At 46.8% G+C, this 15,664-nt stretch overlaps 1 protein-coding gene across 5 annotated transcripts in view; it reads right to left on the bottom strand.

Moving 5' to 3' along the window:
- ZNF84 (zinc finger protein 84) overlaps positions 1–15,664 on the bottom strand; it is a 68,267-nt gene that overhangs the window by 12,745 nt on the left and 39,858 nt on the right. For 2 of the 5 annotated variants that reach the window (XM_046024417.1, XM_046024421.1), the window contains exons 1-3: positions 11,579–13,639; positions 11,100–11,209; positions 5,333–5,526 (exon numbers count right to left, since the gene is read on the bottom strand). In XM_046024417.1, coding sequence (XP_045880373.1) covers positions 5,333–5,347 — 15 coding nt within the window. In that variant the 5' untranslated portion in view covers positions 5,348–5,526; positions 11,100–11,209; positions 11,579–13,639. Of the gene's footprint in view, positions 1–5,332; positions 5,527–11,099; positions 11,210–11,578; positions 13,640–15,664 lie in introns of those variants that run through there. The other 3 variants (XM_046024419.1, XM_046024418.1, XM_046024420.1) reach the window with 3 other exon arrangements.

Here is a 15,664-nt window from a genome sequence, read left to right as displayed (position 1 = left end):
CAACTCCCTGCTCAGCGAAGAGCCTGTTTCTCCCACTCCCTCTGCCCTTCCCCTCTGCTCATGCTCACGCTCTTCCTCAAATAAAAAAACTCGTAAAAAAAAAAAATGGGGATGCAAAGGCATCCTGGGAGCCAATAGCTCCAATGAGACCCCCAAACTGCTGGAATTCAGGAAGTACAAATGGTTCAGTTAGACAGCATCAGAGGGTGTGAGGTAGGGATTCGAGTAAAGGCCACGGGGAGGGGGGGGGGCTAACTGGAGTTAACCGACCTAGACACTTTTTCTTTCTTTTTTTAATTAAAGATTTATTTGGGGGGAGGGGCAGAAGGAGACAGAATCTCAACCAGACTCCCCACTGAGCACAGGCCTGATATAGGGCTTGATCCCACAGCCCTGAGATCATGACCTGAGTTGAAATTAAGAGTCAGATGCCCAGCCGACTGAGCCACCCAGGCACCCCTGGGCTAGACATGCTCTTGTTGCCAACAGCTAGCTATGACTCATGGAATAGGAGTGATATAACCAAATCTAGGTCTCAGAAAGGTTTCCGGATTTTATGTCATGATGGATTTCTGTCCCAAAGCCTCCTGAGATGACCAGAAAATATGCATGCTAAAAAATCCAGAATACCATCATAAAATACAAAACCTCACCTAAACAGGACATCACACACTTTGACAAGGGCCAGCAAACCTGAAGCCAGTCAATGAAAGTACCCATTTTGTGTAACTGAGAGAAAAAAAGACTTAAAAATGAGCTTCAGACACTCGGGCTCAGGACAGGGCCAGACAACATCAAACGCATCTCAGAAGTCCCAGGAGAAGAAAAGCAGGAGCGTGACAGACAGAACAAGTGACAGCTCCACGCTCCCCAAATGTGGCAAAAGGCATAAGGTGGCAGACTCAGGAGACAGACTGGACCCCCAACTGGACAGACATAAAGAGCCGACCAAACACATCACAACCCAATTGCTAGGGAATACAGACAAAGGAGGAGTCACATGACTCTCACAGGGAGCAGTTCAATCAACTGCAGATGTCTTATTCAAAGGCACAGAGGCCAGAAGAAAGGAGAACATTTTAAAAGTGCTGAAAGAAAGAATTCTGTAGCCAATGTAAATATTCAACAGGACTTAACTGTGTAATGAGAATAACTGTAACACAGGGGCACCTGGGTGGCTGAGAGGGTTAAGCGTCTGCCTTCGGCTCAGGTCATGATCTCAGGGTCCTGGGACTGAGTCCTCTATCAGGCTCCTTGCTCTGCGAGGAGTCTGCTTCTCCCTCTGCCTCTGTCTGCCGATCTGCCTGCCTATACTCTTTCTGTCTCTCTGACAAATAAATAAAATCTTAAAAAAAAAAAACAACCTCCAACATAAAAACTCCTCACAAAAAAATAGCTTTACTAGTTAATTCTGTAGACATTTAATGCAAAATTCCTATTTTACTAAACAACTACGGAATATGGAAGCAAGAACACAACCCTAAACGTTTTGATACAAGCATAACCTTGATAACAAAACTCAGTAAGAATATTACAAGAAAGGAAAAACAAAGGCCAAATTACACATGAACACTGTTGTGAAAATCCTAACCGACATGCTACCACACTATGTATGGAAGAAAATACATCAAGACTGAGTTGGTTTATTCCAGAAATTAAAGATTGGTTTAACATTAAAAATTAAAAAAATAGGGGCACCTGGGTGGCTCAGCGGGTTAAAGCCTCTGCCTTCAGCTCAGGTCATGATCCCAGGGTCCTGGGATCGAGCCCCACATCGGGTTCTCTGCTTAGCGGGGAGCCTGCTTCCTCCTCTCTCTCTCTCTGCCTACCTCTCTGCCTACTTGTGATCTCTATCTGTCAAATAAATGAATCTTTAAAAAAATAAAAAATAAAAAAAAAATAAAAAAGATATTCACTACACTAACAGATTAAGAAGAGATATATAATCACCTTGAAAGATGCAGATAAAGCATATTTACAAATTAAAAGAACATACAAAGAAGCACAACAGAAAAAAACTGAACTGAGTTGCTAAAAAGCTTCATTTTCAAAACGAAGGGCGCCTGGGTGGCTCAGTGGGTTAAGTCTCTGCATTTGGCTCAGGTCATGATCTCAGGGTCCTGGGATCTAAGGCCAACAGGCTTTCTGCTCAGCAGGGAGCCTGCTTCCCGCCATAGCCCCCTCCCTCCCACTCCCCCCACCAGCCTACCTTTCTGCCTAATTGTGATCTCTCTCTCTGTGTCAAATAAATAAAATCTTAAAAAAAAAAGAACTGGAAGAAAAAGAGGAGGTCAATGCAGGGCATCATTTAGTAGCCCCTATGGAAATAATCCATCAAGGCAACAACCACAGACAGCTGCTAGCATGACAAAGGGGCAAGCAGACAGGAGTTGCTTCCTGAAAGGATATACCAAAACCTCTGAAATACTCTTGACAAAAAAAGAGACACCTGGATCTGATCAAGCCTCCAGATCAGATCTGTGAAGACGGAGATATTCTTTTTTTTTTTTAAAGATTTTATTTATTTGATATATATAGAGAGATCACAAGTAGATAGAGAGGCAAGTAGAGAGAGAGGCGGAAGCAGGCTCCCTGCTGAGCAGAGAGACCGATGGGGGGCTCGATCCCAGGACCCTGAGATCACGACCCGAGCCCAGGCAGAGGCTTAACCCACTGAGCCACCCAGGCGCCCCGGAGGGAGATATTCTTTATCTGTGCTAATTCAGGGCTTCTGAGCACTTGAAATGTGGCTAGTGTGACTCAGGGCTAAATCTAATCATTTTATTTTATTCTACTTATTCATTTTATGTTATTTAGATTTTATTTATTTGTCAGAGAGAGAAAGAGAGAGAAAGCACAGCAGGGGAAGCAGCAGGGGGTAGGGAGAGGCAGGAACCCTGCCAAGCAAGGAGGCAGATACAGGGCTCAATCCCAGAACCCTCAGATCATGACCAAAGCTGAAGGCAGACACTTCACCTACTGACCCACCAAGGCGCCCCTAGATTTAATCATTTTAAATGGAATCAGCTGATGTGGCCGGTGACTTCTGTATTGGACAGCACAGCTCTACAGAACACACTAGCAACACTAGCAAAACCCAGACAATGGGAAATCCACAGAATAGTCCGCCTGGCCTCTTCCACCAAAAATGGGGTGAGGAGGGGCGCCCGGGTTAGTCAGTGAAGCGTCTGCCTTCAGCGCAGGGCATAATCCTGGAGTCCTGGGATCAAGTTCCCATGTCGGGCTCTTTGCTAAGGGACGAGTCTGCTTCTCCCTCTCCCTCTGCCCCTCTTCTCAGCTCACGCACTCATGCTGTCTCTCAAATAAATAACATCTTAAAAAAAAAAATGCAGGGCGCCTGGGTGGGTGGCTCAGTGGGTTAAAGCCTCTGCCTTCCGCTCAGGTCATGGTCTCAGGGTCCTGGGATCGAGCCCCGCATCGGGCTCTCTGCTCAGGGGGGAGGCTGCTTCCCCCCTCTCTCTGCCTGCCTCTCTGCCTACTTGTGATCTCTGTCTGTCAAGTAAATTAAAAAAAAAAAAAAAAAAAATGGGGCTAGGAAAAAAGACCCAATAGGTTAAGAGGGTCTTAAGAGAGCAGATCAACCAATTGCACCGTATGAACTTTACCCAGATTCTTTTTTTTTTTTTTTTAAAGATTTTATTTATTTATTTGACAGAGAGAGAGATCACAAGTAGGCAGAGAGGCAGGCAGAGAGAGAGGAGGAAGCAGGCTCCCCGCGGAGCAGAGAGCCCGATGCGGGGCTCGATCCCAGGACCCTGAGATCACGACCTGAGCCTAAGGCAGCGGCCTAATCCACTGAGCCACCCAGGCGCCCCTACCCAGATTCTGATCCGAACAAACTTCAAACGATTTGCAGTTTTACAAGACAACTGGAATTTTGAACACTGATTCTGGTGATATTAGGAAGCTGCCTTCACTGGACAGCGGGCTGCACTTGCAATTAACCTCATAAACAAAGTGTTAAGTGAAAGAAACAAACACAAATTACTATACACTACAGCAGACGACACCAAACTGCAGTGTTAAAGGATGAACACTACAAAGAGAAGGACAGAAATGGTTACAACAAAAGTCAGGGTCCCAGTTCTGTGTGAGGAGGAAGAGGTTGTGATTGGCACAGAAAGGGCCTCATCTGGGCTGGGAATGTTCTACTTCTTCTTCTTCTTCTTTTTTTTTTTTTTTTTACGATTTTATTTATTTATTTGTCAGAGGGAGTTAGAGAGAGAGCTCACACAAGCAGGCAGAGTGGCAGGCAGAGGCAGCGAGAGAAGCAGGCTCCCCACTGAGCAAGGAGCCCGATGTGGGACTCGATCTCAGGACCCTGGGATCATGACCCAAGCCAAAGGCAGCAGCTTAACCAACTGAGCCCCCCAGGCGTCCCGGAATGTTCTACTTCTTGACCTGAATGGTGGCTTCATGTGTATGCACTTGGTAAAAATTCATTAAATTGTACTTTTACATTTTAGGTACTTTTCCATATGTGAATTCTGCTTCACAATTAAAGAGGTACTTAAATACACAATTATGATTACTAAGTGCTTTGGTATTTTCCCCTTGGGTCACATTATGTGGAAAACTAGGAAAAATGACCGTAATACCCATGGATTTACCACATTTCTCTGAGGACATTACCCACACTATATCATTTATTCAAAGATTTCATCAAAGCATGACCAAGAAATATTTACTTTCTATGAAAAACAAACTTACTTTTACCTTTGGATAATGCAACCCACAGAAACATTCTTATTTCTTATTACAACAGCTAAAAATTAGAAAACCAAGTTTGCAGCTCAAATTCATTAATTATGTAGGACACTATGGTTTATAAAAATTCAGGGGACGCCTGGGTGGCTCAGTCCATGAAGCATCTGACCCTAGATTTTGGCTCAGGTCATGATCTCAAGGTTGTGATATCGAGCCTGTTGGGCTCTGTGCTGGGTGTGGAATCTTTTTAAGATTTCCTCTTCTCCTGTGTAAACCTGTCCATTCACAGACCTGTACCCCTGGGGCTAATAATACATTATATGTTAATAAAAAAGAAAAAATTGTTAAAAAAAAAAAAAAGAAAAAGAAAGATTTCCTCTTCTGTCTGTCCTTCCTCCACCTCCTCGTGCACCCCCCCCACTCTCTCCCTAACAAAACAAAAAATTCAAATCATAAGACCTTCTCAAGGCCCTATTGTTAATAAAGTTGGCCCTTGAAAGGGGGCCTTGGTGGCCCATGACCTCTCGACTACTTACACTTGTTTCCCTAGAAGACAGAGCCACCCCTTCCAGTCCCCTGGAAAACAAAGCAGCAGTCACCTCACCTGTAACATGGTCATTTCCTGTTGCGAGATGAGTAGCTCTGAGCCCTGCTGCACCCGGAGCCTCCTCAGCACTGCTCCTGAATTCCGCCAGGCTGTGGATGTGCCTCTCACACCGGGAGCAGGGTCCTTGCTCCAGGAGCTCCTTCCTCACACCGCATGGGCAGGCCTTTCTGCGGGTGACCGGGATCTGTGGACTTAGAAATGAAGGCACTCTGAGGCATATACTCACGCTGCACCTACGATCTCTTCCCCACTTGCTAGGAACCAGGCGTTCACGATCACCTGCGGTTCTGAATGGCGGACACGGGGCTGCCTAGGGTAAGAACAGGATATGGTGCAGAAGAACGAAAGTCTGTGACAGCCAGATCCAGAAATACCAGACATAAAGAACTTCTGCTAACCACTCACTGCTCACTCCGGACACTGGGTCATCAATCGCTCTCACAGGTGTAACGAAGTACAACTCTATTTCAGACAGATGGGAATTTGGAGAGCTTAAGTGATTTATATTAAAACAGACTTGAGGGGCGCCTCTGTGGCTCAGTGGGTTGGGTCTCTGCCTTCGGCTTGTGTCATGATCCCAGGATCTTGGGATCAAGCCTCGCATCGGGCTCTCTGCTCAGCGGGGAGCCTGCTTCCCCCTCTCCCTCTGCCTGCCCCTCTGCCTGCTTGTGATCTCTCTCTCCCTGTCAAATAAATAAATAAATAAAATCTTAAAAAAAAAAAAAAAGACTTGAATTTCCACCAACTTGATGAAGTTGAAGACAAACTTCATCTTTACAAGGCAGAGAAAGTCTTCCACAACCCCCTCAATTTACATCAGCCAGTTCTAGCAACTTCTGATGGAAGCGTGTTAAAATCTCTCAATGAGATTATAAATTGGTAAAATTTACCTTGTAATCATATTAATATTTGCATTAAATGTTTAAAGCCATATTGTTTGACATTCGGAGGTTGTATATTTCTGGAAGATTATGCTTTAATCATGGTGTAATGGCCCTCCTTATGCCAAATGTTCCTTTCTTAGCTTTTAAGCCTCAGTTTTTTACTTGTTAAAATTGTGAGGATAAAGTGGACCTTTGGGTCCACTTAACAGTGGGATTCTGAGGAAGAAATGAAATAATAAATGGAAAGTGAGTATTCCTTGTAGTAACAAAGGATAACATGTGAATTCTCTCTGAGCACTTTATAATTTGACCCTCACAGACAAGGCGAAGAGGCATTTAATAGAACCTCCGGGTTACCAAACCCACGCGGTCTTCAAAGTGACGCACAGCGGCTAAGCAGCAGGACCGCAGCACCACGGCTCCTCTGATCTGTGCTCAAGGAGTTCCCTCCTCGAAGCACGGCACGTGCGTGTTTGCACAGACACACACCGTACATCCTTGAGTTAGCTCTCATGTCCGGCCACTGCATTTCCATAGAACACACACAAGCGGCCTGCTGCCCCCGAATCATACTAACAGACACCACCTAAAGGAACAAGCGCTTCTTCCCTTTCGTGTCTTTCTGTGATTCAAACTTCAGCACCAGCTCAGAAACACTAACTGAGGTTTCTTCGAGTTACACAAGAAGCAATGCCTTTAGATAGTGAAAATACACGTATCTTAGAACAGAAGCTGACACGTGAGCATTACACAGGTATTAGCCATAATTATGACTGCAGCAGTGAGACATGATGGCCAAATTCAGCAACATATACAAACCAAGTAAGAAACTATGACCTCCATTACCATACCCAGACAACCAATCTTAAGGAATAGGGAAACTATTCGGGTTTATTTATTTATTTATTTATTTATTTATTTGACAGAGAGAGGCACAACGAAAGAGAGAACACAAGCAGGGGGAGTGGGAGAGGGAGAAGCAGGCTTCGCAACGAGCACGGAGCCCAATGCAGAGGACCCAGGGATCATGACCTGAGCCGAAGGCAGACTTTTAACAATTGAGCCACCCAGGTGCCACTTGTTTCGAGGTTTCTAGCAAAAATGTATACGGGAGGGCGCCTGGGTGGCTCAGTGGGTTAAGCCGCTGCCTTCGGCTCAGGTCGTGATCTCAGGGTCCTGGGACCGAGTCCCGCATCGGGCTCTCTGCTCAGCAGGGAGCCTGCTTCCCTCTCTCTCTCTCTCTGCCTGCCTCTCTGCCAACTTGTGATCTCTCTCTGCCAAATAAATAAATAAAAAATCTTAAAAAAAAAAAATGTATACGGGAAATAAAATCTACTCTCAAAGAAAAAACCACAGGGGTGCCTGGGTGGCTCAGTGGGTTAAGCCCCTGCCTTTCGCTCAGGTCAAGATCTCTGCTGAGCAGGGAGCCTGCTTCCCCCTCTCCCTACTTGTGATCTCTCTCTGTCAAATAAATAAATAAAATCTTAAAAAAAGAAAAGAAAAAAAACACAGAAATTATGTACGACTATCTTCGGACAAGAAACATGTAAGACCCATATGAAAGACACTGAAACAACCAATGGGAACTATAAAAAGAGCCTTTATACATGCACAATCTGGTCTTGCTCTGGGATAGGAAGACTTCCCAGTGAAGTAATTTAGCCCCAAATGACTTATATCCTCAGTTGACTCCAACCATAATCTCAAAAACGTTTTCTTTAAGGAGCAATTCTAAAGTTCATCTGGAAGAAAAAAGGTTCAGGAAGAGCTTGGACACTTTTAGAAATGCACAGTAATTGGGGCACCTGGGTGGCTTACCTGGTTAAGTGACTATCTCTTCATTTTGGCTCAGGCTGTGATCTCAAGAGTCAGGCTCTGCTCTGCACTCAGCAGGGAGACTGCTGGAAGATTCTCCCTCTTCCCCTCCCCCAGCACACATGCACACTCCCAAATAACAAAAATCTTTTTTTAAAATTACAAAATAATGAATGTGAACAGGTCCACATAATATTAACGGGTACAATTAAAAACATTTGATACTGTCTCCATAAGACATGCAGATGCATGAAGCATTACAGTTCAAATACATAGGAATTTAGCAGACAATAAATGTGGCATTTCTTTCTTTAAGGTGTTATTTATTTATGAGACCATGCACACGAGCAGGAGGAGGAGCAGAGGGAGAGGGAGAAGCAGAGCCCCCCAGGCGGGAAGCCTGATGCGGGACTCAATCCCAGGACCCTGGGATCAAGACCTGAGCCGAAAGCAGACACTTAATGGACAGAGCCCCCCAGGCACCCCAAATGAGGCATTTCAAAGCCATGAGTAAAACTGGCTTGTTTTATGAACAGAAGTGACTAATATTTAAAAGAAAATAAGGCTAGTTTTGTCTCTCACATTACAACAAACTAATTCAATATGGATTTTCTTTCTTTTTTTTTTTTTAAAGATTTTACTTATTTGACATAGATCACAAGTAAGCAGGGAGGCAGGCGGGGGGTGGGGGGAGGCTCCCCGCGGAGCAGAGAGCCCGATGTGGGGCTCGATCCCAGGACCCTGAGATCATGACCTGAGCCGAAGGCAGAGGCTTTAACCCACTGAGCCACCCAGGCACCCCTTCAATATGGATTTCCATTTAAACCACAACAATGCCTTAAGAAAACAGAAGTGAGGTACCCTGATGTTTATAGCAGCAATGTCCACAATAGCCAAACTATGGAAAGAACCTAGATGTCCATCAGCAGATGAATGGGTAAAGAAGATGTGGTATATATACACAATGGAATACTATGCAGCCATCAAAAAACCCCACGAAATCTTGCCATTAGCAATGACATGTATTATGCTAAGTGAAATTACATCAATCAGAGAAAGACAATTATCATGTGATCTCACTGATATGTAGAATCTGAGAAACAAGACAGAGGATCATAGGGGAAAAGAGAAAAAAATTAAACAGGATGAAACCAAAAAGGGAGACAAACCACAAGAGACTCTTAATGTCAGCAAACAAACTGAGGGTTGCTGGAGGGGAGGGGGGTATGAGGGATGGGGTGGCTCAGGGATGGACACTGGGGAGGGTATGTGTTTTGGGGACCGCTGGGTGTTATGTTAAGACTGATGAATCACAGACCTGTATGCCTGAAACAAATAATACATTATATGTTAATTTTAAAAGCAGGGAGGGCGCCTGGGTGGCTCAGTCAGTTGTGCATCTGCTTTGGGCTCAGGTCATGATCCCAGGGTCCTGGGATGGAGTCCTGCAGCAAGCTTCCTGCTTGGTGGGGAGTCTGCTTCTCCCTCTCCCTCTGCTGCTCTCCCTGCTTGTACTCTTTCAAATAAATAAATAAAATCTTTTTTTTTTTTTAATGTGAAAACGTCTTTAAAAAAACCCCCACAGGGGCGCCTGGGTGGCTCAGTGGTTTAAGCCGCTGCCTTCGGCTCAGGTCATGATCTCAGGGTCCTGGGATCGAGTCCCGCATCGGGCTCTCTGCTCGGCGGGGAGCCTGCTTCCCTCTCACTCTCTCTGCCTGCCTCTCTACCTACTTGTGATCTCTCTCTGTCAAATAAATAAATAAAATCTTTAAAAAAAAAAAAAAAAAACAACCCACAGTATTTGTGTAATTTGGGGAAAATTTTCCCTATACATAATGCAAAAGCAAAAATCATAATTAAAAGAAAAACAGTCAATAAATTTAACTATTAAAATATGTAGGGGCACTTGGGTAGCTCAGTGGGTTACAATGATCCCAAGGTCCTGGGATCCAGCCCTGCATCAGGCTCTCTGATCAGCAGGGGGCCTGCCTCCCCCTCTCCCTCTGCCTGCCTGCGATCTCTGTCAAATAAATAAAATTTTTTAAAATCTTAAAAAAAAAAAAAAAAAAGGTTGGGGTACCTGGGTGGTTCAGTGGGTTAAAGCCTCTGCCTTCGGCTCAGGTCATATCTCAGGGTCCTGGGATTGAGCCCCACATCGGGCTCTCTGCTCAGCGGGGAGCCTGCTGCCCCCTCTCTCTCTGCCTGCCTCTCTGCCTACTTGTGATCTCTCTCTCTATCAAATAAATAAGTAAAATCTTAAAAAAAAAAAAAAAAGGAAAAACCTTTGCATGGTTGAAAAAAAAAGGCCAATTAAATCCACACAACCGCCCCTGTACACACACGCCGCAAACCAGGAAAATACACTGACAACAAATGGCATTTGCTTTGCATTATACTTTCACTTCATTTCACATAATAAACATTCTGGCACTGTGACAAATAAAACTATGCTTATCATGTAAACCATTTCCTTAAATTCACAGTGTCATTTTAAAATTTCCTTTGTAATTGTTGTCAAAGGCTACTCAGTGAAGTTTACTTAGGTTTCAATGAAAACTTACCAAAAGTAGAAAACTGGTCATGTCAAAATGACATAGAATTAAGGGGCACCTGCGGGGGCAGTGAGTTAAGCGTCCAACTCTTGCCTTCTGCTCAGGTCACGATCTTGGGCTCCTGGGATCGAGCCCTGTGTGAGATATGCTCAGTGGGGAGTCTGCTTGAGTCTCTCTCTCTCCTTCTCCCCCGTCCCCTCCCCACTCCCTCTCAAAGGAAAAAAACCAGGTATAGACTTGGTACAGAAAGCACACGGAGTTGAGAATTTCAAGGGAACAAGTGTGACAAGCCCTCAGTGTGGTGATGTTATTTCTAACGCCATTTGGTATTCAAAAAAATGTAGACTCAACCTCACTCTGAATTTAAACAAATACATTTCTGAAAACTGAAACTTTTGAAAAGTTTTTCCCGAGCTGTTTTATATAGCTCCCACATGTCCTCTCGGCAAACAGAAGTCTAAACCCTTCTCTGTACAACTGGCCCAATTTAACCAGACTGCTAGTGTTGTGTACCTTGGCAGCTTCCTGCGTACCACGCAGCTCTCCCTGTGACAGCTCTCACGTGTGTTTCCAGAACGAGGAGGCAACCGTCACCATCGCGTAGTTCCACTTAGCATCAGGTTCTGAAGGAATTTCAGGGGGAAGGTAGAGAATAGTAAAAAATAAGTTATTACTTACTATGACAGATGCATTATACATCATACTGTTTGTTGTTTTTTAATGATTATTTATTTGACAGAGAGACACACAGAGAGAGGGAACACAAGCAGGGGGAGTGGGAGGGGAGAAGCAGACTTCCCAACAAGCAGGGAGTCCAACAGGGGGCTCAGTTCCAGGACCCTAAGATCATGACCTGAGCGGAAGGCAAATGCTTAACCCACTGAGTCACCCAGGCACCCTGTTTGGGGTTTTTTTCTTAATGCATCCAGTACCCATTACAGAAAGTTCTAAGGCTCAGAAGTTCAGCAACTTGCCCAACATCGATGACATACCTATGAAGTGGCAGATCCAGCCCACTGGCCCCACTCGGTGTCCCCGAAGGCCTGCAGTCACAGCCCCTCAACAAAACTGGGGGGTGAGGGTGGGCAAAGGCCTCATTCCAATACTGGCGCCATTCAGTCCCCTGTCCAGAATTAATGCCACCACAGCAAAATAAGGATAAAAACAAAAGAAAGGAGGGCACATGGATGGCTCAGCCGATTAAGTAAGTGCCTGACTCCCCCTCTCAGCTCAGGTCTGGATCTCAGGGTCATGGATTCAAGCCCTGCATTGGGCTCCACACCGGATGTGGAGCCCATCTAAAAACAAACCAAAAACAAACAAAACAAAAGGAAGATAAGTCCTCAGGGGCCAGCTGAAAAAACTCCCCCCATGGAACAAAACAGTCTACCTTAACAAAAGATATCTGTAATATATCCTAATGCCTTCAAACGGCATACTCCCAATTTTGCTTCGTTAAAGAAATATAAAGCTGTACTAAAATTATACATACATCAACTGACTACAAGAAATGTATCAAAACATTAACAGTGACTGTCTCCTGCTGATGGGATCATGATTTTGAGTCTATTTATCTAGTCGCTCCAAACTGACAATGAACCCATTTTAAATTCATAAAAGAAGGGGCACCTGGGTGGCTCAGTGGGTTAAGCCTCTGCCTTCACCTTGGGTCACAATCTCTGCTCAGCAGGGAGCCTGCTTTCCCCTCTCTCTCTGCCTGCCTCTGCCTACTTGAGATCTCTGTCTCTGTCACATAAATAAATAAAAATCTTTAAAAAATAAAAAAAATGTTTTACTTATAAAAAAATTTAGAAAAAAGTATGAACACTATCTTTTTAAATGTAAAGCGCTTAACCCAAGAACACAGTTCAGTTCACCCCACACAGGTGAAACAAACAACAAATAATTCAAATAACTAAAAGTGTTAATGACAGCAAAAAGCATCAGAACTGGGAGAAAGAAAGGAGAGAAAGAAGAAAGAAAGGAAGGAAAGAAGGAAGGAAGGAAAAAAGAAAGAAATCCTTTCCTGGCACTCCCTCATTTTCAGGAAATAAACGTGAGACCCAGAAACCGTGAGTGGAGGGTCCAAAGTGGCAGAGGTGGCCCACAAGCAGAGAGAGAGCATTTCAAGCCTCAGCAGCCAGCTGCTGCCAAAAACTACTTGGGGTTTTTTTTTTTTCCCTCTGGCTTTGGGTTTTTTGTTTCAGTAGAGAAGCCTTTAAAAACAACTCTACGGATAAGAAGCAGAGCTAGCCTGGTGAAGCCGAACTGGAGGTGGGGGACTGGAGGTTCACAGGGAAATCACCCTGACAGCAGGAGCCCAGACCCTCTGCGCAGCCGGGGGAGAGGGGGGCAGGGGGGAGCGGAGCGGGAGGTACCACCAGGAGGTGGAGGGATCCCAGCGACCTCAGACCCTCTGCACAGCCAGGGGATGGGTGGAGGCGGGAAGGTCCCACGGACCCCAGACCCCCTGCGCAGCCGGGGCGCGGGGGGGGGGGTGTCCCAGCCCCGCGGGGCGCACGTGCCCCGGGCTCGCGGCCCCCGGACAGCCACGGACGCCTGGCGGGGGCACACTTTAAGGCCACATCCATGAACGCGAGCGTCCCCGGACGCGGGCGCAGACCCCACGCCCCCTCACTCATCCCGCGCCCTGCCAAGCCGCCCTCAAACGCCGAACCCCCGCCCGCCCACGCGCCGGGGCGCAAAGGCCTGCAAGCCTGCACGCCAGACACGAACCCTAGGTCCTCCCCGCGAGAGCCCCGCACGCCTCCCACCCACCGGCCCGGAGGAAATTCGGCCCAAACACCCGCAAACGCCTGCACCGACCCCAGGCCTCCATCGGCGGACGCGCAGGCCCAGGAACCACGTGACCCGCCCCAGCGCCCCCAGACTCGCCGCCGCCCCGCCCCCGGCCTGCCTGCGCCCCCGGCCCACACGTCTCCCGGGCCGCGGGCCTCGTGCGGTGCCCCTGGGTTGGCGGAATCCTGGCGGGGCTGCTGCGGAGCCGGGGGGCGCGCGCACGGACATGCGGGCGCGCGCGCAGAGACGCCCACACTCGCCTCTCTCTGGGCGGCGAAGGACAAAGAAGGGGCGCAACCCGAAAGCGTCAGGGGCCGTGTGACTGGAGTACGCGTGCGCGAGAGAAAGACGCCTTTATTTTTTTCTTTCTTTTTTTTTTTTTGGTCAGCTTAGCGGCAGGAAGTCGCCTTTGAACTACATTTCCCAGAAGGCTCCGCGGCACGTAGGCGTCCCTGCGTCTGGGGAGCGCGGGTCGTCTGGAGACCCGTGGGCAACTACCCCCTCCCACCCTCCCCCACCCTCCCCCACCCTCCCCCACCCCTGGGAGCGAACAGCGTGAGCGCGCATCGGGGAGAAACGTGGAGGATTAGGATTTCAAAAGACCAAGAATACAAATCCACCAATACATTTTAAAAAAAGGAAAAAAAAAAAGACAACTGAGGAAATAAAAAAGGTGTATGAGTACACTTATGTTAAGTTGATAGGAATTAACAGGTAAAAGTAAAGATGATCCATAATTCGAGAGCTGTGGGGGAAAGTTATAAACAAGTCATTACCTTAATGTAAGGGCCTAATTAGCCAGAGGGAGCCATTTTGTTGTTCATGCAGTAAACTTAGATTGACCCTGCCCCTCCCAGAGGAACTTACTTGCAAAGCCCAGCAGATACGAGGGTGGGTCAGGCCAGGTGGAGACATCCAATCGGTGCGGTGGGCATACTGTCTCCCTAGCTACCAAGGAGAGTGGGTCCTGCCTTATGCCAATTCTGACCAAGGTGATAGGCCAATTCAAATTATCTACTAGGGTAAATTGAAATTCAGTTTGCTGCCCATGTGACCTAGCATGACTGTGCATTTTTCTCTGTGTGTTGCAATCTCATTGGCCACCTGTGTGTGGCCAGGCTCAACCACCTCTATAAAAGTTAGTCTCTGAGGCTGAGGGGGGTCACCTCTTTGTAAGAGACAGCCCCAACTGGTCAGTTTGATTCTCAATACTTGGTGCGAAATAAAGCTTTGTTTGACCTTTGCTTTGTATCAGTCTTGCTCCTTTGATCTCGGACCCATTATTGGGGGAACCTATCATTGGGGGCTCGTCTGGGATCAAACAACGAGAACTGAGCCAGCATCAGAATTTCTGGGAAAAGCCTCTGGAGGTAAGATCTTGGGATCCTGTCTGTCTGTCCATTGCGGAGCTCCAGGGTATAGCCCACTGGGGAGAAGCTGGACGCACCCATGATCCCCAGGACTGGAGTGGATGCAGGGACACCCCATTCCTCCACTGGTAGACCATCAGGGGGTTTGAGTCCCCCTAGGCGGTCAGGAGATCAAGAGAATCCCCATCAGTGGCAGGTTCTGGGTAAGGACCGCTGGGCCTGCGGTTGGCTTTGTCTTGTCCTTTTTTGCCTGTTGTGTTGTTTGTTGTGTTTGCAGGGGACCAAGAAAGTACCCACCAGCAGCAGGCTCTGGATGAGGATCACTGGGCCTGCAGTTGTCTTTGTCTTGTCTCTTGTGTTGTTGTGTTTGTAAAAATGGGGCAAGCGGGGAGTAAGGGACCTGTGACATCCCTAAGTCTTGTTCTCCAGAATTTCAAAGATTTTCAAGGTAAAGCCACCCAGTCGGGTGACAAGGTTTACCTGGGAAAACTAAAAACACTCTGCCAATTAGAATGGCCCATTTTCTCCACAGGGTGGCCACCAGAAGGAACGTCTGCCTTGGCTCAGATCTACTCTACCCAGGGTAAGGTCTTCGATCTCCATTGAAACCAAATACCATACATCGTGGCCTGGCGATATCTGATAGAAGAGCCACTGTCATGGCTCAAGTCTCACCTTCCCCCTGCTAACAAAACCATCTCTCCCTCTAAGGCAGGTTAGATCACCAAAACCAGAACAGAGAGATGAGGGGAAACCAGGGAAGAAGACCGTCCTACCCCCGTCGGATGTGGAGGATGTGGAATTCCACCCCCCCTTATCTGTCCCCTAAACCTGACTCTTGGTCCCAAGATGCCCTTACCAGTCCACCTCATACATGGTCAGGGTCCACCTATAGGACCACCAAGCAGA

The sequence above is a fragment of the Meles meles genome, chromosome 12, assembly GCF_922984935.1.
Source record: "Meles meles chromosome 12, mMelMel3.1 paternal haplotype, whole genome shotgun sequence".
Classification (NCBI taxonomy): Eukaryota; Metazoa; Chordata; class Mammalia; order Carnivora; family Mustelidae; genus Meles; species Meles meles.
Note: the sequence above shows the minus strand (reverse complement) of the source record. Positions and strands in the feature narration are given on the sequence as shown.